This window comes from Salmo salar, chromosome 08 (assembly GCF_965601325.2).
Source record: "Salmo salar chromosome 08, fSalSal1, whole genome shotgun sequence".
Lineage (NCBI taxonomy): Eukaryota > Metazoa > Chordata > Actinopteri > Salmoniformes > Salmonidae > Salmo > Salmo salar.
Genome location: NC_138298.1, coordinates 29,242,612 through 29,267,523, shown reverse-complemented (window position 1 = coordinate 29,267,523; position 24,912 = coordinate 29,242,612). Strand labels below are relative to the sequence as shown.

At 43.8% G+C, this 24,912-nt stretch overlaps 2 protein-coding genes across 2 annotated transcripts; one reads left to right on the top strand and one right to left on the bottom strand.

The window, feature by feature from the left end:
• Positions 1–3,204: 3,204 nt before the first annotated feature.
• Positions 3,205–7,056, bottom strand: LOC106610547 (uncharacterized). Its single transcript, XM_014209934.3, has 4 exons — positions 6,047–7,056; positions 5,667–5,800; positions 5,202–5,298; positions 3,205–4,961 (listed from the first exon to the last, which is right to left on the bottom strand). Exons 1-4 carry the CDS (start codon positions 6,321–6,323, stop codon positions 3,727–3,729), a joined length of 1,743 nt encoding a protein of 580 aa, XP_014065409.1. The 5' UTR covers positions 6,324–7,056; the 3' UTR covers positions 3,205–3,726.
• On the top strand, positions 7,044–24,870 carry LOC106591649 (uncharacterized). The gene is made up of 4 exons (XM_045722984.2): positions 7,044–7,685; positions 21,000–21,130; positions 22,106–22,202; positions 22,451–24,870. The coding sequence occupies exons 1-4, from the start codon at positions 7,403–7,405 to the stop codon at positions 23,659–23,661; spliced, it is 1,722 nt and encodes a 573-aa protein (XP_045578940.1). The 5' UTR covers positions 7,044–7,402; the 3' UTR covers positions 23,662–24,870.
• Positions 24,871–24,912: the final 42 nt, after the last annotated feature.

Genomic DNA, 24,912 nt, shown 5'->3' with positions numbered 1-24,912 from the left:
AAGGACAACAACCACCCGAGCCACTGCCTGTTCACCCCGCTATCATCCAGAAGGCGAGGTCAGTACAGATGCATCAAAGCGGGGACCAAGAGACTGAAAAACAGCTTCTATCCCAAGGCCAACAGACTGTTAAACAGCCATCACTAACATTAAGTGGCTGCTGCCTGTCATTTTAAATGGATTTTTATTGGGATTTCATGTAATGGACATACACAAAATAGACCAAACTGGTGAAGTGAAATGAAAAATATTATATGTTTAAAAGAAAATGGACAAAAAATAGAACGGAAAAGTGGTGCGTGCATATGTATTCACCCCCTTTGCTATGAAGCTCCTAAATAAGATCTGGTGCAACCAATTACCTTCAGAAGTCACATAATTAGTTAAATAAAGTCCACCTGTGTGCAATCTAAGTGTCACATGATCTCAGTATATATACACCTGTTCCGAATGGCCCCAGAGTCTGCAACACCCTTAAGCAAGGGGTACCATGAAGACCAAGGAGCTCTCCAAACAGGTCAGGGACAAAGTTGTGGAGAAGTACAGATCAGGGTTGAGTTATAAACAAATATCCAAACCTTTGAAAAACCTACAGAGCACCATTAAATCCATTGTTAAAAAATGAAAAGAATATGGCACCACAACAAACCTGCCAAGAGAGGGCCGCCCACCAAAACTCACGGATCAGGCTAGTAGGGCATTAATATTACGAATTTTGTATTTTCAATTTCGCGCTTTGCAATTTCACCGGATGTTGTCGAGGTGGGGAGCTAGTGGCACACCTAGCCCAAAGAGGTTTTAATCAGAAAGGCAACAAAGAGACCAAAGATAACCCTGAAGGAGCTGCAAAGCTCCACAGCGGAGATTGTAGTATCTGTCCATAGGACCACTTTAACCCATACATTACACAGTTGGGCTTTACAGAAGAGTGGCCATAAAAAGGTAATTGCTTAAAGAAAAAAATAAGCAAACATGTTTGGTGTTCGCCAAAACGCATGTGGGAGCTTTTTGGCCATCAAGGAAAACGCTATGTCTAGCGCAAATCCAACACCTCTCATCACCCCGAGAACACCATCCCCACAGTGAAGCATGGTGGTGGCAGCATCATGATTTGGGGATGTCATTCAACAGTAGGGACTGAGAAACTGGTCAGAATTGAAGGAATGATGGATGGAGCTAAATACAGGGAATTTTGTTAGGGGAAACCTGTTTCAGTCTTCCAGAGATTTGAGACTGGGACGGAGGTTCACCTTCCAGCAGTACAATGACCCAAAGCATACTGCTAAAGCAACACTCGAGTGGTTTAAGGGGAAACATTTAAATGTCTTGGAATAGCCTAGTCAAAGTTCAGACCTCAATCCAATTGAGAATCTGTGGTATGACTTAAAGATTGCTGTACACCAGCGGAGCCCATCCATCTTGAAGGAGCTGGAGCAGTTTTGCCTTGAAGAATGGGGAAAAATCCCAGTGGCTAGATGTGCCAAGCTTACAGAGACATACCCCAAGAGACTTGCAGCTGTAATTGCTGCAAAACATGGCTCTACAAAGTATTGACTTTGGGGGGGTGAATACTTATGCATGCTCAAGTTCTGTTTTTTTGTCTTATATCTTGTTTGTTTCACAATAAAAAATATTTTGCATCTTCAAAGTGGTAGGCATGTTGTGTAAGTCAAATGATACAAACCCCCCCAAAATCTATTTTAATTCCAGGTTGTAAGGCAACAACATATGAAAAATACCAATAGGGGTGAATACTTTCGCAAGCCACTGTAAGTCACTTTGGATAAGCGCATCTGCTAAATTACTAAAATGTAAGCTTTTGTTGTGTAAACATTTGTGGTGCTTTTGTTGTTTGGAATAATTATGCTTCGAGAGAATGACATAGCAAAGTGCACAAAAGAAAAGAACAATTTTGAATTCATAATCAAATTTTATTTGTCACATGCTTCATAAACAACAGGTGTGGACTAACAGTGAAATGCTTACTTACGAGCCCTTCCCAACAATGCAGAGAAAGAAAATACAGAAATAATAGAAAAGTAAAACATAATAATAAAAGTAATTCACGACTGTGTTGGTGTGTTTGGACCATGATAGATTTTTTTATTTAACCTTTATTTAACTATGCAAGTGAGTTAAGAACATATTCTTATTTACAATGACAGCCTACCGGGGAACAGTGGGTTAACTGCCTTGTTCACGGGCAGAACTACAGATTTTTACCTTGTCAGCTCAGGGATTCGATCCAGCAACCTTTCGGTTACTGGCCCAATGCTCTAACCACTAGGCTACCTGCCACCAATAGATCCTTAGTGATGTGGACACCGAGGAACTTGAAGCTCTCGACCCACTACAGTCCTGTCAATGTGAATGGGTGCGTGCTCGGCCCTCCGTTTCCTGTAGTCCACAATCAGCTCCTTTGTCTTGCCCACATTGAGGGAGAGGTTTTTGTCCTGGCACCACACTGCCAGGTCTCTGATCTCCTCCCTAAAGGCTGTCTCATTGTCGTCGGTGATCAGGCTTACCACCATCGTGTTGTCGACAAACTAAATGATGATGTTGGAGTCGTGCATGGCCAGGCATTGTGGGTGAACAGAGAGTATAGGAGGGGACTAAGCACGCATCCCTGAGGGGCCCCCGTGTTGATGGTTAGTGTGGCGGGTGTGTTGTTGCCTACCCTCACTACCTGGGGGCGTCCCGTCACGAAGTCCAGGATGTAGTTGCAGAGGGAGGTCTTCAGTCCATGGTTCAGTCCCAGGGTCCTTAGCTTAGTGATGAGCTTGGAGGGCACTATGGTGTGGAACGCTGAGCTGTAGCCAATGAAAAGCATTATGTACTGTTGCTGTTCCTTTTGTCCAAGTGGAAAATGCAGTGGAGTGCACTAGAGATTGTGTCATCTGTGGATCTGTTGGGGCTGTATGCAAATTGGAGTGGGTACAGGTTGTCTGGGATGATGGTGTTGATGTGAGCCATGAACAGGCTTTCAAAGCATTTTTAGCTACAGATGTGAGTACTACAGGATGATAGTCATTTAGACAGGTTACCTTGGCATTCTTGAGCACAGGGAATTTGAATTGAGACTTGAATAATTGTATTTAAAACATATTCTGGTTATTTGTCGTAATTTGTTTTCAACTCTATTTATTAGGAAAGTTAGAAGCCTAAAAACAAGTTTAAATATAGGTGTACTGTGTTCATGTCTAGTTGATTTAAAATGTGTTTTATTTGTATGTAAAAATCTGGGCTGGACTGGAAAGTTTCACTTGAACAACCCTCTAAGTTGTAATATCAAGTGGGAAACCACTTATACCTTTTCAACCAAAACATGACAACAAATCCAATTTTGACAATTACAAACATATCAATTTGGATAATGTAGCTAGTTTTACCATACTGTCAATGTTAAGCAAACTAGATAACTTTATTATGAGCAACGTTAGCTAGCAAACAAGCTAGCAAAAATCTTATTGTTTAAAGAATTGGTCTGAATTCAAATGCACTTGAACACAATCATGTCAGACTTACGACTTCCCACGAGCACATGAATGCCCCATCATTCAAATGTTTCATAGGTTACGCATGATCATTATGACAGACAATTTATAGACGGTCCATAATGTAAGACGTTAATTCTTATTCAACGCATGGTTAGATTTCCAACAGTTCATATTTTCAATGTCCTTATTAATAAACAATTTCTCAAAAAATTGTTTTCTAGAACACTGCTCAGGCCAGGAGATCCAGCCTGTGTTTGCGCTGGTGCCACTTCAGATGGTTCAGTTGTTTGAAGCTGAGTCCACACACAGCGCAGCAGTACGGTCTCTCCCCAGTGTGGGTGCGCTGGTGCACCTTCAAATTGTCCGCCCGAGCAAAGCTCTTGTCACACATAGTGCAGCAGTGGGGTTTCTCCTGCGTGTGAATGCGCCGGTGCAGCTTGAGGTTCCAGAGTCGACTGAATTTGTTCCCACAGATGGAGCAGCAGTAGGGCTTGTCTGTCATCTGGCTGCACTTGTGCCTCTTCAGGTCAGAGAAGGAGGTGAAGCCCTTGGAGCAGTGGCTGCAGAGGTGGAGTCCCTCTGCCTGGTGGACCCGCTGGTGGACCTTGAGGTTGCAGGCCTGGGTGAAGGTCTTACCACACTGGGTGCAGGAGTACGGAGGCCCAGATCCTGACTCTGAGACTCTACCCATTTTGTGTGTCTGCTTGTGGGCCTCAAGGGAGCCAGAGTCTGAGAATGTCATGGTGCATTGATTGCAGGCGTGACGCTTCGCCCCTCCTCCCATTACTCCTCCTTCTGTTACCTGCCCTTGTGAACAATCTCTGAGGTTTAGAGAGTGTCCAAAGCTGTCAGGGGCACAATACAGGCTCTCTGTGTTGTTGTTGTGGGCTGAGCTTCCAGAGTGGATGGAGGTTAGCCCCCTGTGGCCGGCTCTGCTACCTGACTCTGGGACACCGTGTTCAGGGTACAAGACACTAGAGTCCTGCAGGTACCCCTCCTCGTTGATCAACAGGCAGTTCCGGACACCCACCTCTGGGTGGGGGGATGGCGTTGGCGACCCCACTTGCTCCCTCCGGCTCCGATGGGGGCCAGGCATGTGGGAGCGATGGTGATGGTCTCCCCCTTCAGACCCCCCCAGGTCCACCTGGTAGTGACCCACAGCTCCGTAGCTCAGCCCCCCCAGATGAGACGGAGAACCAGGAAGCCTATCCAGCCCTTCCACGTCTAGACGATGGCCTCTTCCACCACCAGCAACGCCGTAACCAGACTTCTCAAAGCCACCCCTCAGTTCCTCCATGCTGTAACGGGGTTGGAAGAGAGGTTGGCTGGGGTCCGCTGGGTTTTCCTCTGGGCCTGGTGGTTCAGGCCCCTGGTCTAGACCGGATCCCCAGTCAGCCTGGCACTGCTGCAGCTCCTGCTCACTGAAACTCTTACTGGGCCCCGAGACGTCTGAACCATCGGCCCCTGAAAACACAGGGGACATGAGGCATTAGAAGCATTAATATTTAAGACATTAGAACTAGTAGAAACGGTAGTAGAGTAACTGTAATGTTAAATCTGTACTTACAGCTTCAAGTTGACTTTACATGTGTAATAATGAATACATTTGGAATGACAAAGCATATTATAAGTTACTCTTCTTATCATTCTCTTAAACCTAAAGGTAGGCAATTGTCTATGTTATGTTTGTTGTAAACAACTCACCATCCAGGCAGATGCCCCATCTCTCCCGTAGCTCAGTGTTGTGGAGAGGCTCCTCTTTCAGCAGGCTGTCCAGCTTCTGACCTGCGACCTCTGTGGACTGCCAGACGAAATGAATGAGTTGATTCTGACTAAATGATGGATAAACTGACAGTGACTGAATAGAGCTGACATGATGGTTCTCTATTCAGAATTCTCTTCTGGGACCCCCAGACATCTCACAACTTTGTCGTAGCCCTGAACTAGCATACTTGATTCAAGTAGTGAAGGGCTTGATGATTCGTTGACAATTTGAATCAAGTGTTTAAGTTCTGGAACAGTTCAAATATGAGGAGAGGTTGGACAAAGGCTGCCCTATTATTCATGACAGACTATCTGTTCTAATATGTTTTCTGAAATATATTTCTACCTGAATGTCCTGTAACACTGCACCCTCCACCCTTCACAAGTGTTTAGTCCCCAAGATACCTCAGAGATTCTCCTAAGGCTGGTGGCCTCTGCCTCCAGATCATGGAAGGCTGTTTCCCCGGCCACGCCCCCACAGCTGCTCCACTCCTCCCCTGGTACCTTCTCCTGCTTCAGACAATGCCCCCTCTCCACACCTTGCCACAGGTAAACAAAGAGAACATTTTATTTACGTAAAAGGAAAGGCGAAAGCAACATTGTGGATGCTGTGAAGTCTTTTTTGCATCAGTGCAGATGAAGGAAAGGAGGCCTCTTATTGAGATACCACTAACTCCTTTCTTAAACCAATACTGCCTCGTCACCAAAGTATGAAAGGTACAGATTACATCAGTCACACTTCAGAGTGATTCCTCCATATTGTCTTTAGATGTGTCTCTCCTCACCTGTCTGTGAGTTTCCAGAGCTTCCACCTTCCTCATCAGCTCTCCCACAGTCTGCACACTTCCCCCTCTGGCCTCCCTCTCTGTCCCTCTCCCTTCCTCTGTTCTCCGACCGCTGTAGCCTCTTCTTCAGCGACTCGACCTGCTCACGGCTCCGGGACACCTCCTCCAGGAAGCCGTCCTCCACCAGCCTGGTGATCTCATATATGGCTGACTTTAGGACCGTCTCCATGACTCCCGAGAGCTGGGTCTGGAAGGTGAGGACGAGGTTCTCCGACATACTGCTCGTGTGTGTCTTTTTCACAGATCAATTCACAGTGGGATCTGCACCAAGCATCTGTGCATGTGGGAGCAAGTCAGGTGTGTGTGATCCTAAAGTGAATCTCTTCAGAGAGCCCTATTATTCAGAATAAGTGGGTAGAAATATGCCATGTCCATCACTGACACATCGCGTATCTGTTTCTCTGTCCAACAAGAGTGACAGATCCTCCCAGCTCGCTAACAACCAAGTGGCGAAGACAGTCCAGCGTAAAAGAGTGCAACAAAGGTTCAACAAGACGGTCAAATTGCAAGGTTCACAATGTAACAGTTGTCTGGGGTCGTATCCAGCTTGCTAAAGAAAATAGCTAGATAGCTAACATGCTACTACTAGCCGTGTTGCTAGTCAATAATGGGATATTTTGCACCATATTATTGATGCAAATCGTTATTACCAAAAGGCTGAAATCACTTGCTGAGCATGGGGGTTGGTCGTTTTTTTCCAGATAATATACGGTCTGGTGGGCGGGATGAATCGCTTCCGTGTCGATTTCCTGTAAATAATTTCCACGATAAATAGCCTACTAATCATCCGAATATCCGAATTTTATAATAATAGCAATATTATATTTTGAACATTATTTACAGTAAACGTAAGAACAAACAAAGTTTTTCTTAAAATAAATGTTGTCTTCTCTCTCCAGTAAGGAGCGTTCCAATGTAGATTGTCCCACTACCCGATTCGTAGGTTTGTTTCCGGAAGTGCTGTTGTTTTGTGGATGCTTTTTGTGTTGACTCTGTAGCTAGTTAGCTAACTACCATAACCTTGTTCTCTCAATACCTCTGGCATTTATATCCATTCGAATAGCTTCATATACAGTAAATGCTACAACTTAAATCTCGAAATGATAAAACATGTTATTAGGACCGTCATGGAGAGAGACAACTTCCAACAGTAACTAGCTTTGCTAGCCTGCTAACGTAAGCTAGATAGATTCCTAGCCTTTTGCTAGACTGGATCGTAACACTGACTCACCTGAACAAAAGTAGCTAAACGTTACCAACTGTTAACTGTAGCTAGCTACTCATAGACCGTTTTCCATGATGTCTGAAGCCATCGTAACCTTCCAGTCTCAGCTCTCCGGAGTCATGGAGACGGTATTCAAGGCTGCCATGTACGAGATCACCAGGCTGGTGGAGGATAGCTTCCTCAAGGAGGTGTCCCGGAGCCGGGAGCAGGTCGAGTCACTGAAGAAGCGGCTGCAGTGGTCGGAGAACAGACGCAGGGATAGGGACAGAGAGGTAGGCCGTACGGGGAAGTGTGCGGACTGTGGGAGAGCTGACGAAGAAGCCGAGGAGAGAAGCTCTGGAACCTCACAGACAGGTGAAGAGAGAGAGAGAAATCTGAAGACAGTATAAAGTGCTTTCAGAAAATATTTTTCTCACCCATCTACACACAATACTCCATCATGACAAAGTGAAAACATGTTTTAAAAATATGGTTACAAATACAGAAATATTCCATTTACATACGTAGTCACCCTTGAGTCAATGCTTTGTAGAAGCACCTTTAGCAGCGATTACAGCTGTGAGTCTTTGTGGGTATGTTTCTAAGAGCTTTCCACACCTGGATTGTGCAACATTTGCCCGTTATTATTTTTAAAAGTTCTTCAAGCTCTGTCAAATTGGTTGTTGATCATTGCTAGACAACAATTTTCAGGTGTTGCCATAGATTTTCAAGTATATTTAAGTAAAAACTGGGACATTCACTGTCTTGGTAAACAACTCCATTGTTGATTTGGCCTTGTGTTTTAGGTTATTGTCCTAATAAAAAGTGAATTCATCTTCCATTGTCTGGTGGAAACCAGACTGAACCACGTTTTCCTCTAGGATTATGCCTGTGCTTGGCTCCGTTTAGTTTTCATCCTGAAAAACTCCCCAGTCCTGAACAATTACAAGTATACCTATAGCATGATGCCACTATCCTTGAAAATATGGAGAGTGGTACTCAGTAATGTGTTGGATTTGCCCAAAACATAACCCTTTGTATTCAGGACAAAAAGTGAATTGCTTTGCCATTTTTTTTGGAAGTATTACTTTAGTGCCTTGTTGCAAACAGGATGCATGTTTTGGAATATTTTTGTTCTGTACAGTGCCTTGTTGCAAACAGGATGCATGTTGTGGAATATTTTTTATTCTGTACAGGTTTGCTTCCTTTTCACTGTGTCAATGAGGTTAGTATTGTGGAGTAACTCCAATGTTCTTGGTCCATCCTCAGTTTTCTCTTATCACAGCCATTAAACTCTGTAACTGTTTTAAAGTCACCATTGGCCTCATGGTGAATTCCCTGAGCGGTTTCCTTCCTCTCAGGCAACTGAGTTAGGAAGGATGCCTGTATCTTTGGGTGTGTTGTGGAAATTACCACTAAGGACCCCAAAGTCAAGCTTAAATTAATTTATGTTTATTCACGCCAGCGGAGAGATTACAGATAAACAGCACTTTGTGTGGAAGTTAGTCAGAAGCTCTGATGAGGTATTTCCCCCTCAGCATATTTATACTATCACTACTTGTTACACAAAGATAGCCAAGTACATTGTTTCTCAGCAAAGTGTTTTCTCCCAGAGACCGGCTGCTCAGGAAGAAAACACCTGGCAACCACAGAGTCTGGGTATTCAGACAATAATTCCACTCCCGCTGAGCTGACCTTGTGAGAGTGTTAGCAGTTGATGTTATTCTTCAGTAACACTAACTCCAAACTCCAAAGCAAATCGGGGGAGAAAAATTGATTTATTTGAGAAGGACAAATCATAGATGTTATGCTGGGAGGTAGATGTTCAGTCTCCCCTGTCCTCAGCTTTTCTCCACAGAACAAAGAAACAGGATGCCACTTATAACCCCCCACCCTAGCCTGGGGTTGACCAATCAGAAGTCCTTGCAGTACAACTGGGCCAATGGCCAAATAACAAGTATCCTGTTCCACTCAATGTACAGACCAATGAAAACATGGCACACGTAGCTCTGAGTTCAGGACTGACATTCAACAGATTCTAAACAGCTGTTGAACTGAAAACCAACTATTTCCGTTGACAATTCCCTATTGACAATTAAGTCTAGTCCTCTCGTCCTCTCATCCCCTGCAATGTGTATTTATCTTCAAAATATTCTTATAAGAGCAAACCTCAAATACCCTGTCTGTCTATGGCGGGCGCATTTCTAAGTATGCAGCAGGTAAAACATGTATGATAAGTGTGAGAGACTGTAAGCAGAAAGAGACAGTAAAATTCCACTACAGGTGTATTGTTACACCATCCAAAGTTTAATTAATTACTTCACCATGCTGAAAGGGATATTCAATGTCTGCTTTGTTTATTTTCCCCATCTATCAATAGGTGCTTTTCTTTGCGAGGCATTGGAAAACCTCCCTGGTCTTTGTGGTTGAATCTGTTTGAAATTCACTGTTCGACTGAGGGACCAAACAGATTATTTTATGTGTTGGGTACAGAGAGGAGGTAGTCATTAAAAAAAGACTGTTAACACTGTTATTGCACACACAGTGAGTCCATGCATCTTATTATGTGACTTGTTAAGCACATTTTTACTCCAGAACTTATTTAGGCTTGCCATAACAAAGGGGTTGAATGCTTATTGACTCAAGACATTTCAGCTTTTCATTTTGTATTAATTTGTAAACATTTAGAAAAACAATTTCATTTTGACATGATGGGTTATTGACAAAAAAAATCTAGTTTTAATCCATTTTAAATGTAGGCTGCAACACAACAAAATGTGGAAAAAGTCAAGGGGTGTGAATACTTTCTGAAGGCACTGTATACAGTAATATATTGGTTATTGAACTACAGTAAGTTTAAATGGATTTACACCCGATAACAGATTTACGGAAATGGAAATACATAATCGGTCGCTGATGTGTACTACACAGAAATGCATAATTATGGATATGAATGTCATTCTCTTCATGGTGATGTATCCTGAATAGGTACACAAAGGTAGAAATATGCAATATCATCCATTGCATGTACACTACCTTTCAAAAGTTTGGGGTCATTTAGAAATGTCCTTGTTTTTGAAAGAAAAGCAAGTTTTTAGTCCATTATCAAATTGATCAAAAATACAGTGTAGACATCGTTAATGTTGTAAATGACTATTGTAGCTGGAAACGGCAGATTTTTAATGGAATATCTACATAGGCGTACAGAGGCCCATAATCAGCAACCATCACTCCTGTGTTCCAATGGCACGTTGTGTTAGCAAATCCAACTTTATCATTTTAAAAGGCTAATTGATCATTAGAAACCCCTTTTGCAATTATGTTATCAGAGCTGAAAACTGTTGTCCTGATTTAAAGAAGCAATAAAACTAGCCTTCTTTAGACTAGTTAAGTATCTGGAGCGTCAGCATTTGTGGGTCCAATTACAGGCTCAAAATGGCCAGAAACAAAGCACTTTCTTCTGAAACTCATCAGTCTATTCTTGTTCTGAGAAATGAAGGCTATTCCATGCGAGAGAAATGGCCAAGAAACTTAAGATCTCGTACAACGCTGTGTACTACTCCCTTCACAGAACAGCGCAAACTGTCTCTAACCAGAATAGAAAGAGGAGTGGAAGGCCCTGATGCACAACTGAGCAAGAGGACAAGTACATTAGAGTGTCTAGTTTGAGAAACGGATGCCTCACAAGTCCTCAACTGGTAGCTTCATTAAATGGTACCCGCAAAACACCAGTCTCAACGTCGACAGTGAAGAGGTGACTGGGATGCTGGCGTTCTAGGCAGAATTCCTCTGTCCAGTGTCTGTGTTCTTTTGCTCATTTTAATATTTTTATTTTTATTGGCCAGTCTGAGATATGGCTTTTTCTTTGCAACTCTGCCTAGAATGCCAGCATCCCGGAGTCGCCTCTTCACTGTTGATGTTGAGACTGGTGTTTTGCTGGTACTATTTAATGAAGCTGCCAGTTGAGGACTTGTGAGCCTTCATTTCTCAGAACAAGAATAGACTGATGAGTTTCAGAAGAATGTTATTTGTTTCTGGCCATTTTGAGACTCTAATCGAACCCACAAATGCTGATGCTCCAGATACTCAACTAGTCCAAAGAAGGCCAGTTTTATTGCTTCTTTAACTGGAACAACATTTTTCAGCTCTGCTAACAGAATTGCAAAAAGGTTTTCTAATGATCAATTAGCCTTTTAAAATGATAAACTTGGATTAGGTAATACAACGTGACATTGGAACACAAGAGTGATGGTTGCTGATAATGGGACTCTGTACGCCTGTATTCCATAAAAAATCAGCCGTTTCCAGCTACAGTAGTCATTTACAACATTACCAATGTCCATACTGTATTTCTGATCAATTTGATGTTATTTTAATGGACCAAAAACTATATTTTCTTTAAAAAACAAGGACTTTTCAAAGTGACCCCAAACTTTTGAAAGGTAGTATATTATTCTAATGAGCTCCGCCCCCAAACAAAACCAAATTTGATTGGTCCGGAATGGCACAAATCTGAACCAATCATAGACGTCTATGTTTCACAGGTTTTGACATCATTACAGCACAGTAGAGTACAGTACAGAGAGAGTTCAGTACAGTAATGTATCATATTTTTTATTTAACTAGGCAAGTCAGTTAAGAAAAAAAATCGTATTTACTATTTATTTTTTATTTATTTATTTCACCTTTATTTATCCAGGTAGGCAAGTTGAGAACAAGTTCTCATTTACAATTGCGACCTGGCCAAGATAAAGCAAAGCAGTTCGACACATACAACAACGCAGAGTTACACATGGAGTCAATAATACAGTAGAAAAATAAGTCCATATACAATTTGAGCAAATGAGGTGAGATAAGGGAGGTAAAGGCCATGGTGGCAAAGTAAATACAATATGGCAAGTTAAACACTGGAATGGTAGATTTGTAGTGAAAGAAAGTGCAAAGTATAAATATAAATAATGGGGTGCAAAGTAGCAAAATAAATAAATAAATACATACAGTAGGGGAAGAGGTAGTTGTTTGGGCTAAATAATAGATGGGCTATGTACAGGTGCAGTGATCTGTGAGCTGCTCTGACAGCTGGTGCTTAAAGCTAGTGAGGGAGATAAGTGTTTCCAGTTTCAGAGATTTTTGTAGTTCGTTCCAGTCATTGGCAGCGGAGAACTGGAAGGAGAGACGGCCAAAGGAGGAATTGGCTTTGGGGGTGACCAGAGAGATATATCTGCTGGAGCGCGTGCTACAGGTGGGTGCTGCTATGGTGACCAGTGAGCTGAGATAAGGGGGGACTTTACCCAGCAGGGTCTTGTAGATGACTTGGAGCCAGTGGGTTTGGCGACGAGTATGAAGCCAGGGCCAGTCAACGAGAGCGTACAGGTCGCAGTGGTGGGTAGTATATGGGGCTTTGGTGACAAAACGGATGGCATTGTGATAGATGGCATCCAGATTATTGAGTAGGGTATTGGAGGCTATTTTGTAAATGACATCGCCGAAGTCGAGGATCGGTAGGATGGTCAGTTTTACGAGGGTATGTTTAGAAGCATGAGTGAAGGATGCTTTGTTGCAAAATAGGAAGCCAATTCTAGATTTAACTTTAGATTGGAGATGGTTGATGTGAGTCTGGAAGGAGAGCTTAGTGTCTAACCAGACACCTAGGTATTTGTAGTTGTCCACATATTCTAAGTAAGAACCGTCCAGAGTAGTGATGCTGGACGGGCGGGCAGGTGCGGGCAGCAATCGGTTGAAGAGCATGCATTTAGTTTTACTTGTATTTAAAAGCAGTTGGAGGCTACGGAAGGAGAGTTGTATGGCATTAAAGCTTGTCTGGAGGGTTGTTAACAGTGTCCAAAGAAGGGCCAGAAGTATACAGAATAGTGTCGTCTGAATAGAGGTGGATCAGACACTCACCAGCAGCAAGTGTGACACCATTGATGTATACAGAGAAAAGAGTTGGCCCAAGAATTGAACCCTGTGGCACCCCCATAGAGACTGCCAGAGGTCCGGACAACAGGCCCTCCGATTTGACACGTTGAACTCTATCAGAGAAGTAGTTGGTGAACCAGGCGAGGCAATCATTTGAGAAACCGAGGCTATTGAGTCTGCCGATGTGGTGATTGACAGAGTCGAAAGCCTTGGCCAGGTCAATGAATACAGCAGCACAGTATTGTTTCTTATCGATGGCGGTTACGATATTGTTTAGGACCTTGAGCGTGGCTGAGGTGCACCCATGACCAGCTCTGAAACAAGATTGCATAGCGGAGAAGGTGCGGTGGGATTCGAAATGGTCGGTAATTTGTTTGTTGACTTGACTTTCGAAGACCTTAGAAAGGCAGGGTAGGATAGATATAGGTCTGTAGCAGTTTGGGTCAAGAGTGTCCCCTCCTTTGAAGAGGGGGATGACAGCAGCTGCTTTCCAATCTTTTGGAATCTCAGATGACACGAAAGAGAGGTTGAACAGGCTAGTAATAGGGGTTGCAACAATTTCGGCAGATCATTTTAGAAAGAAAGGGTCCATAATGTCTTGCCCGGCTGATTTGTAGGGGTCCAGATTTTGCAGCTCTTTCAGAACATCAGCTGACTGGATTTGGGAGAAGGAGAAATGGGGAATACTTGGGCGAGAAGCTGTGGGGGGTGCAGTGCTATTGACCGCGGTAGGGGTAGCGAGGTGGAAAGCATGGCCAGCCGTAGATAAATGCTTATTGAAATTCTCAATTATAGTGGATTTATCGGAGGTGACAGTTTCCTATCCTCAGTGCAGTGGGCAGCTGGGAGGAGGTGTTCTTATTCTCCATGGACTTAACAGTGTCCCAGAACTTTTTAGAGTTTGTGTTACAGGAAGCAAATTTCTGCTTGAAAAAGCTAGCCTTGGCTTTTCTAACTGCCTGTGTATATTGGTTTCTAACTTCCCTGAAAAGTTGCATATCATGGGGGCTGTTCGATGCTAATGCAGAATGCCACAGGATGTTTTTGTGTTGGTTAAGGGCAGTCAGGTCTGGAGAGAACCAAGGGCTATATCTGTTCCTGGTTCTAAATTTCTTGAATGGGGCGTGCTTATTTAAGATGGTGAGGAAGGCATTTTTAAAAAATAGCCAGGCATCCTCTACTGACGGGAAGAGGTCAATATCCTTCCAGGATACCTGGGCCAGGTCGATTAGAAAGGCTTGCTCGCTGAAATGTTTCAGGGAGCGTTTGACAGTGAGTGGAGGTCGTTTGACCGCTGACCCATTACGGATGTAGGCAATGAGGCAGTGATCGCTGAGATCTTGGTTGAAAACAGCAGAGGTGTATTTAGAGGGCAAGTTGGTTAGGATGATATCAAATCAAATCAAATTGATTTATATAGCCCTTCTTACATTAGCTGATATCTCAAAGTGCTGTACAGAAACCCAGCCTAAAACCCCAAACAGCAAGCAATGCAGGTGTAGAAGCACGGTGGCTAGGAAAAACTCCCTAGAAATGCCAAAACCTAGGAAGAAACCTAGAGAGGAACCAGGCTATGAGGGGTGGCCAGTCCTCTTCTGGCTGTGCCGGGTGAAGATTATAACAGCACATGGCCTAGATGTTCAAATGTTCATAAATGACCAGCATGGTCAAATAATAATAATAATCATAGTTGTATCTATGAGGGTGCCCGTGTTTACGGCTTTGGGGTGGTACCTGGTAGGTTCATTGATAATTTGTGTGAGATTGAAAGCATCAAGCTTAGATTGTAGGATGGCTGGGGTGTTAAGCATGTTCCAGTTTAGGTCACCTAGCAGCACAAGCTCTGAAGATAGATGGGGGGCAATCAGTTCACATATAGTGTCCAGAGCACAGCTGGGGGAAGAGGGTGGTCTATAGCAGGCGGCAACGGTGAGAGACTTGTTTTTAGAGAGATGGATTTTTAAAAGTAGAAGTTCAAATTGTTTGGGTATAGACCTCGATAGTAGGAAAGAACTCTGCAGGCTATCTCTGCAGTAGATTGCAACACCGCCCCCTTTGGCCATTCTATCTTGGCGGAAAATGTTGTAGTTTGGGATGAAGATTTCAGAGTTTTTGGTGGACTTCCTAAGCCAGGATTCAGACATGGCTAGGACATCCGGGTTGGCAGAGTGTGCTAAAGCAGTGAATAAAACAAACTTAGGGAGAAGGCTTCTAATATTAACATGCTTGAAACCAAGGCTATTACGGTTACAGAAGTCATCAAAAGAGAGCGCCTGGGGAATAGGAGTGGAGCTAGGCACTGCAGGGCCTGGATTCACCTCTACATCACCAGAGAAACAGAGGAGGAGCAGGATAAGGGTACGGCTAAAAGCTATGAGAATTGGTCGTCTATGACGTCCAGAATAGAGAGTAAAAGGAGCAGGTTTCTGGGGACGATAAAATAGCTTCAAGGTATAATGTACAGACAAAGGTATGGTAGGATGTGAATACAGTGGAGGTAAACCTAGGCATTGAGTGATGATGAGAGAGATATTGTCTCTAGAAACATAATTGAAACCAGAAGATGTCATAGCATGGGTAGGTGGTGGAACTGAAAGGTTGGATAAGGTATAATGAGCAGGGCTAGAGGCTCTACAGTGAAATAAGCCAATAAACACTAACCAGAACAGCAATGGACAAGGCATATTGACATTAAGGAGAAGCATGCTTAGCTGAGTGATCATAAGTGTCCCGTGGGATTCAGACAGCTAGCCAGATCATAGGTAGCAAGCTGGCATAAGATGGAGGGAGGTCTGTATTAGCCACCTCGTGCGTTTCCTTCTGTAGATTAGTGGGGTTTCGTGTGATGGCCTACCAGAAGGAAAAAGGTCTTATGCGGGGACAGTGGCTGGGATTAAAAATAAAAATATAGGACAAAACAAATGTCACGACAAGAGAGACACCATAACACTACATAGAGAGACCTAAGACAACAACATAGCATGGCAGCAACACATGAAAACAGCATGGTTGCAACACATGATAACAACATGGTAGCAGCACAAAACATGGTACAAACGTTATTGGGCACAGACAACAGCACAAAATGCAAGAAGGTAGAGACAATAATACATCACGTGAAGCAGCCACAACTGTCAGTAAGAGTGTCCATGATTGAGTCTTTGAATGAACATATTGAGATAAAACGGTCAGTTTCAGTGTTTTTTTGCAGCTCGTTCCAGTCGTTAGCTGCAGCGAACTGAAAAGAGGAGCGACCCATGGATGTGTGTGCTTTGGGGACCTTTAACAGAGTGTTACTGGCAGAACGGGTGTTGTATGTGGAGGATGAGGGCTGCAGTAGGTATCTCAGACAGGGGGGAGTGAGGCCTAAGAGGGTTTTATAAATAAGCATCAACCAGTGGGTCTTGCGACAGGTATACAGAGATGACCAGTTTACAGAGGAGTATAGAGTGCAGTGATGTGTCCTATAAGGAGCATTGGTGGCAAATCTGATGGCCGAATTGTAAAGAACATCTAGCCACCCGAGAGAACCCTTACCTGCCGATCTATAAATTATGTCTCCGTAATCTGCCATGGTTAGGGTGGTCATCTGAATCAGGGTTAGTTTGGTAGCTGTGATGAAAGAGGAGCGGTTATGATAGAGGAATCCAAGTCTAGATTTAACCTTTGCCTGCAGGTTTGATATGTGCTGAGAGAAGGACAGTGTACTGTCTAGCCATATTCACAAGTACTTGTATGAGGTGACTACCTCAAGCTCTAAACCCTCAGAGGTAGTAATAACACCTGTGGGAAGAGGGGCATTCTTCTTGCCAAACCACATGGCCTTTGTTTTGGAGGTGTTCAGAACAAGGTTAAGGGTAGAGAAAGCTTGTTGGACACTAAGAAAGCTTTGTTGTAGAGCATTTAACACAAAATCCAGGGAGGGGCCAGCTGAGTATAAGACTATCATCTGCATATAAATGGATGAGAGAGCTTCCTACTGCTTGAGCTATGTTGTTGATGTATATTGAGAAGAGTGTGGGGCCTTGGGGTACTCCCTTGGTGACAGGCAGTGGCTGAGACCGCAGATGCTCTGACTTTATACACTGCACTTTTTGAGAGAGGTAGTTAGCGCACCAGGACAAAGACCCCTCCGAGACACCAATACTCCATAGCCAGCCCAAAGGAATGGAATGGTCTACCGTATTAAAACCTTTGGCCAAGTCAATAAAAATAGCAGCACAACATTGCTTAGAATCAAGGGCACTGGTGACATCATTTACAACCTTTAAGGTTGCAGTGACACATCCATAACCTGAGCATATAGAATACTATAGACATCAAGGAAGCCAGTCAGTTGATTATTGACAAGTTTTTCCCAAAGTACACACTGTGGCTGCCATCCAAGCAATGGGAACCTACCCAGAGAGGAGAGTGAGGTTAAAAAGGTCAGAGATGTTCTTGGCGATGATAGGGGCATCTACCTTAAAGAAGAAAGGGTCTAAACCATCTGAACCAGATTCAGTTTTTCTGGGGTCAAGTTTAAGGAGATCCTTTAGCACCGTGGTCAGCCTGCAGGGAGAAACTTTGTAGAGGGGCAGGGGAAAAAGAGGGAGGAGCATCAGGGATAGTCACATTAGAAGGGGTGGGAGATGAGGAAATGTTGGATGGGCAAGGAGGCATGGCAGAGTCAAATAGGAATCCTGACTTAATGAAGTGGTGATTAAAGAGCTCAGCCATGTGCTTCTTGTCAGTAACAACCACATCATCAACATTAAGGGACATGGGCAGCTGTGAGGAGGGGGGTTTATTCTCCAGGTCTTTAATTTGGCAGAATTTATTGGGGTTAGACCCACAGAGAGAGAACTGCTCCTTAAAGTAACTAACTTTGGCCTTCCTGATAGCCCGAGTGCACTTATTTCTAATGTGCCTGAACGAGAGCCAGTCAGCCTGAGTGTGCTGAGCGATTTACCAAATGGAATTCTTGAGGTGGAGTAATTCTGCCAGATCACGGTCGGACCAGGGGCTGAACCTGTTTTTAATTCTCATATTCTTTATGGGCACGTATTTGTTAACGGTACCACTGGAAAAGATCAAAAAAGAAGGTCCAAATGTCTTCGACAGAGGTGATCAAGCTGATTCTACCCCAAATTACAGAGGCCAGATCATGAAGGAAGGCTTGCTCATTAAAGTTTTTTAGCAAGCGTCTATGACAAGTCAGGACAGGTCGTTTCACTGAGCAGCCATTACGAACACAGGCTGTAAAACAGTGATCACTAAGGTCATTACAGAAAAAAAACAGACTGATACCTATCAGGATTATTTGTAAGGATAACATCAAGGAGAGTATTTTATCTGGGTGTTTGGAGTCATACCTTGTGGGATTGGTAATAATCAGAGAAATATTTAGGGAGTCACATTGCTTTAGGACTTGGTCAGGTGGTTTAAGCATGTCCCAGTTTAGGACACCTAGCAGGACAAATTCAGACTTAGTGTAAGGGGCAAGGAGAGAGCTTAGGGCATTTAGGGTACAGGCCGGTGCTGATGGAGGACGATAACACCCAGCAACAGTCAACAAAGTGTTATTTGAATGTTTAATGCTTAAAATCAGCAAATCAAATTGTTTGGGGACAGACTTGGAGACAACTGAGCACTGAAGGTGATCCTTGGTAAAGATTGCCACTCCCCCACCTTTGGAAGATCTGTCTTGCTGAAAAAGGTTATAACCAGAAAGGTTAACATCAGTGTTCAAAACATTCTTTCTTAACCACGTCTCAGTAATGACCAACACATCTGGATTGGAGCTGTGAACCCACACTTTCAATTGATCAATTTTAGGTAATAAGCTTCTAGTGTTAACGTGCAGAAAACCCAGGCTTTTACGAGAGCAGAAATCAATGAAGCAGATATCAGAATTGGGGCTAGCAACAGTAGATGGGTCAGGATGTACTGTACATGCACATTTCCAGATATAATCAGCAATAATACAATCAGGGCACGGTAGAGGACAGGGAGAGCTCTTCAGTGTTGATTTCATAACATTTGAATGTGCATTAGATGGCAACAAGATCATATTGTACAGCAGTTTCATCAGGTAACATGAATACAAAGCTGGCGAGAGGTGGTTAGAATAGTACAGTAAATTTAGTACAGTAAGTTAGAATAGGATGGGAGGCCAAGAGTCCGTGTAACCAATAGAGAGTCAGAGTTCCGAGTGTGGGAACAAACAGACTGTCCCACGGTTGGGTAAACAAGCAAGTTCATAGTCAACAAAGCACGCAGGAGTCATGAGGCAAATAGCACAAAGCACAGGTGATAAATATAACAACTTGGGGCTAGCTATTGTAAGTTCAGAGTCACTCGCCTCAACAGTGCATGTGCGCTGGATCGCCAGGTGGAATCCAAGCAGCAGTGCAGCAGGCAACGGGAGTAGGTGTCACATCCACTTGGGAGAAGCTTTTTCAGGAGGCAGATTCCTTGTAGAAAATCCCAGCTAGCTAGCTGACGTAGCTAGCAAGTCTCTCTCCGTCTTTTCCATGTGGAAAAGGAGGTTGTTAGCTAGCTATTGTTACTTTTTGTTGTTGTACAGTATAGTACATTATACTACTCTAGTCTGCTCTACTGTAGTGAAATGTACTGTACTGATCTATGCTCTATACTGTACTGTCCAAACTTGTGAAACATAAATGTCTATGATTGGTTGTAGATTTGGTCATTAGAATAATAGCCACCAATCATGGACGTCTATGTTTGGGCCAAATCAAGGCTGTAGATGTTGAAATCATGGCCGGACCAACCCCCAAAACGACGTCTGTGGACGTTAAAATCAAGGCCAGGACGGACTGATCATATTTCAACTGCTTTTCAAAATCCATGGACGTCCGGTGTCGGTCGGTGTTCAGTGGGTGAGAATGTTGGTTACAGTAGGTAAATCGAAAGAGAGGGGGCTCATGGGTAGGTGTCAGTAAGAGCCGGGAGAGGTAACAGAAACTGGAGAGAGAAGATGCAGCGACTGAGAGGGAGCGGTTGTCCAGACTGTTTACACACTCTTGCTTTGACCACCAGACGACAGAAAGAAAGAAAACCGTTATGAGCTGAACATAACAGTATGTCAGTGGAAGAGAGGACAGTAGCATGAGATCCTATGAGCTGAACATAACAGTATGCCAGTAGAAGGGAGGACAGACTATGATTTCCCAATGTAGCCAATTCAGTTGGAGTATCAGTAATTCTGATACTGATTTGGTAACAGAATAACGTGTTTTAATCACTTAATAATTCATAAACAAATTGATATCAGTAAAAACACTAACTAATTGGTCGGTATACCATTACTTGTAACTTCTGTGAACTTTCATTATCCTCCCTCATGAGGGACAGAAATGAGAAAACATCTTAAACATATGTGGGTTTTTGGTTACGGAATTACAAGGCAAAGTTTCTTAAACTTACAGAAGGCAAATCATTTCTCCAAAACGAAATATGTGTTTATTACTTGACAGGGGTCTTTACTTCAACATTATTGTGTTTTGATGTATGGATACTTTTACATGGAAATGGCCATATGGAGGAATCACTCTGAAGATGGGCTGCTGTATTGTGTACCTTTCATACTTTGGTGATCACTGATCAGACAGTATTGGTTTAAGAAAATAGTCAAAGTCATGGGTGGTGGTGGCATCTTAATAAGATGTTTCCTTTCCTTCATCTGATGTGAGGAGACTCCATTATCCACAATGTTACTTTCCTTTTACTCCAAATGAAATGTTCTCTTTGTTTACCTGTGGCCAGGTGTGGAGAGGGGGCGTGGCCTGAAGCAGGAGAAGGTACCAGGGGAGGAGTGGAGCAGCTGTGGGGGCGTGGCCGGGGAGACAGCCTTCAATGATCTGGAGGAGGCTGAGGCCACCAGGAGAACCTCTGAGGTAGGTAGAGGACTGACTAAACACATGGAGGCTGAGGCCACCAGCCCAAGGAGAACCTCTGAGGTAGGTAGAGGACTGAGTAAACTCATGGAGGCTGAGGCCACCAGCCCTAGGAGAACCTCTGAGGTAGGTAGAGGACTGAGTAAACTCATGGAGGCTGAGGCCACCAGCCCAAGGAGAACCTCTGAGGTAGGTAGAGGACTGAGTAAACTCATGGAGGCTGAGGCCACCACCCCTAGGAGAATCTCTGAGGTAGGTAGAGGACTGAGTAAACTCATGGAGGCTGAGGCCACCACCCCTAGGAGAATCTCTGAGGTAGGTAGGGGACTGACTAAACACATGGAGGCTGAGGCCACCACCCCTAGGAGAACCTCTGAGGTAGGTAGAGGACTGAGTAAACTCATGGAGGCTGAGGCCACCACCCCTAGGAGAATCTCTGAGGTAGGTAGAGGACTGAGTAAACTCATGGAGGCTGAGGCCACCACCCCTAGGAGAATCTCTGAGGTAGGTAGAGGACTGAGTAAACTCATGGAGGCTGAGGCCACCACCCCTAGGAGAATCTCTGAGGTAGGTAGGGGACTGAGTAAACTCATGGAGGCTGAGGCCACCACCCCTAGGAGAACCTCTTGTATCTAGGGGACTAAACACCTTGGAAGAGTGGAGGGTGCAGTGTTACAAAATGCTCAGAAATATATTTTCAAGAACATATTAGAATTGTGAGGAAGAATTGGGCAGCCTTTTTCAAACCTCTCCTCATATTTGAACTGTTACAGAATTAAAACACCTGATTCAACTTGTCAACGAATCATCAAGCCCTTCACTACTTGAATCAGGTATGCTAGTTCAGGGCTACGACAAAGTTGTGAGATGTCTGGGGGTCCCAGAAGAGAATTCTGAATAGAAAACCATCATGTCAGCTCTATTCAGTCACGGTCAGTTTATCCATCATTTAGTCAGAATAATTTGCTCTTCCAGTCCACAGAGGTCGCAGGTCAGAAGCTGGACAGCCTGCTGAAAGAGGAGGCTCTCCACAACACTGAGCTACAGGAGAGATGGGAGTTCTGCCTGGACGGTGAGTCAGGAGTTTACAACAAACATAACACAGACAATTGCCTACCTTTTATGATGATGAGAATGATAACAAGAGTAACTTTTATAGTATGCTGTGTCATTTCAAATGTATTCATTATTATACATGGAAAGTCAACTTGAAACTGTAAGTAGACATTTAACATTACAGTTACTCTACTACCATTTCTACTATTGCTAATGTCTTAAATATTAATGCTTCTGATGCCTCATGTCCCCTGTGTTCTTCAGAGGCCGATGGTTCAGACGTCTCGGGGCCCAGTAAGAGTTTTATTCAGCCGGATCTACAGCGGTGCCAGGATGACTGGGGGTCCGGTCTAGACCAGGGGCCTGAACCACTGGGCCCCGAGGGAGAGCCAGAGGACCCCACCGACCCTCTCTACCGCCCTCGTTACAGCATGGAGGACCTTGGGGGCGCCTTTGAGAAGTCTGGTTACAGCGGTGATGGTGGTAGCGACCATCTTCTAGACATGGAAGGGCTGGATAGGCTTCCTGGTTCTCCGTCTCGTCTGGGGGCGCTGAGCTACGGAGCTGCGGGTCACTACCAGGTGAACCTGGGGGGGTCTGAGGGGGGAGACCATCACCATCGCTCCAACATGCCTCGCCCCCATCAGAGCCAGAGGGAGCAGGTGGGGTCGCCAACGCCATCCCCCCACCCGGAGGTGGGAGACCGGAACTGCCTGTTGATTAACGAGGAGGGGTACCTACAGGACTCCAGTGTCTTGTACCCAGAACACGGTGTCCCAGAGTCAGGTAGCAGAGCTGGCCACAGGGGACTAACCTCCATCCACTCTGGAAGCTCAGCCCACAACAACAACACAGAGAGCCTGTATGATGCCGCTGACGACTTTGGACACTCTCTAAACCTACGAGATCGTTCACAAGAGCAGGTAACAGGAGGAGCGGGGAGGCGTCATGCCTGCAATCAATGTACCATGACCTTCCCAGACTTTGGTTCCCTCAAGGCCCACAAGCAGACACACAAAATTGTTAGAGAGTCAGGATCTGGGCCTCCATACTCCTGCACCCAGTGCGGTAAGACCTTCACCCAGGCCTGCAACCTCAAGGTCCACCAGCGGGTCCACCAGGCAGAGGGACTCCACCTCTGCAGCCACTGCGGCAAGGGCTTCACCTCCTTCTCTGACCTGAAGAGGCACAAGTGCAGCCAGACGACAGACAAGCCCTACTGCTGCTCTATCTGTGGGAACAAATTCAGCCGGCTCTGGAACCTCAAGCTGCATCAGCGCATTCACACACAGGAGAAACCCCACCGCTGCACTATGTGTGACAAGAGCTTCACACGAGCAGACATTTTGAAAGTGCACCTGCGCATCCACACTGGGGAGAGACCTTACTGCTGCGCTGTGTGTGGACTCCGCTTCAAACGACTGGACCATCTGAAGTTGCACCAGCGCAAACACAGGCCAGATCTCCTGAACTGAAGAGAAAAAAAATGTTACGTTTTTGTTCTTTAGCATATGCTTTTATCCAAAGCGACTTACTTTTAGTGCATTCATCTTAGGATAGGTTGGTTTGTTATTATTTTATTTGACATTGAGAAAATTTTTTTTTTGATCAATTGTTTATTAATAAGGACATTGAAAATATGAGTTGTTGGAAATCTAACCATGTGTTGAATAAGAATGTATGCCTTAAATGATAGATTGTCTGTCATAATGACCATACCAACCTACCAAACATTAGAATAATACTGCTTTCATGACAAGTCTGCAGTGGTGTAAAGTACTTAAGGAAAAATACTTTAAAGTACTACTTAAGTCGTTTTTTGGTTTATCTGTACTTTACTATTTATGTTTTTTACAAGTTTTACTTTTACTTCACTACATTCTTAAAGAAAAGAACTCCAAACATTTTCCCTGACACCCAAAAGTACTTGTTACATTTTGACAGGAAAATGGTCCAATTCATGCACTTATCAAGAGAACATCCCTGGTCATCCTTACTGCCTCTGATCTGACAGACTCACTAAACACAAATGCTTTGTTTGTAAATTAATGGCAGAGTGTTGTAGTGTGCCCCTGGCTGTCAGTAAATATTTTAAAAAATCACTAAAAATGTTGCTGTCTGGTTTGCAAAATATAAGGAATTTTAAATGATTAATACTTTTACTTTTGATACTTAATTCCATTTTAGCAATTCCATTTACTTTTAATACTTAAGTATATTTAAAACGAAATACTTTTAGACTTTTACTTAAGTAGTATTTTACTGGGTGTCTTTCAGTTTTACTTGAGTCATTTTCTATTAAGGTATTTTTACTTTTGCTACAGTATGACTTTTGAGTACTTTTTCCACCACTGCAAGTCGGAAACTGGGAACCTCAGAGTTAAAATGAAGTTATTTGCATAGAGTTTCCTATTGGTTGATGTTGATACTTTCCAAGTGGGAAACTTGGGTATCATCTTCCTACAACGAGTTCCAAGTTGTACATTTCTGAGTTTCTTAGTTCTGACATGTCATGAATGCAGCATGTCTCATATTTTCTGTTCACCAAGCTAGCTTTCTACCCCAGTCACTAACCATACTGTAACCATGCATTTTCTTCCTGTACATAATACTTTGTTAACCGAATGAATTGAACCTGAATTGCCGTAATTGTCTTTTATGTACATTAAATATTTTGCTCCCCATGTAGTCGGTGAATATATCATTCCTTAAAGACATGCTTCTGA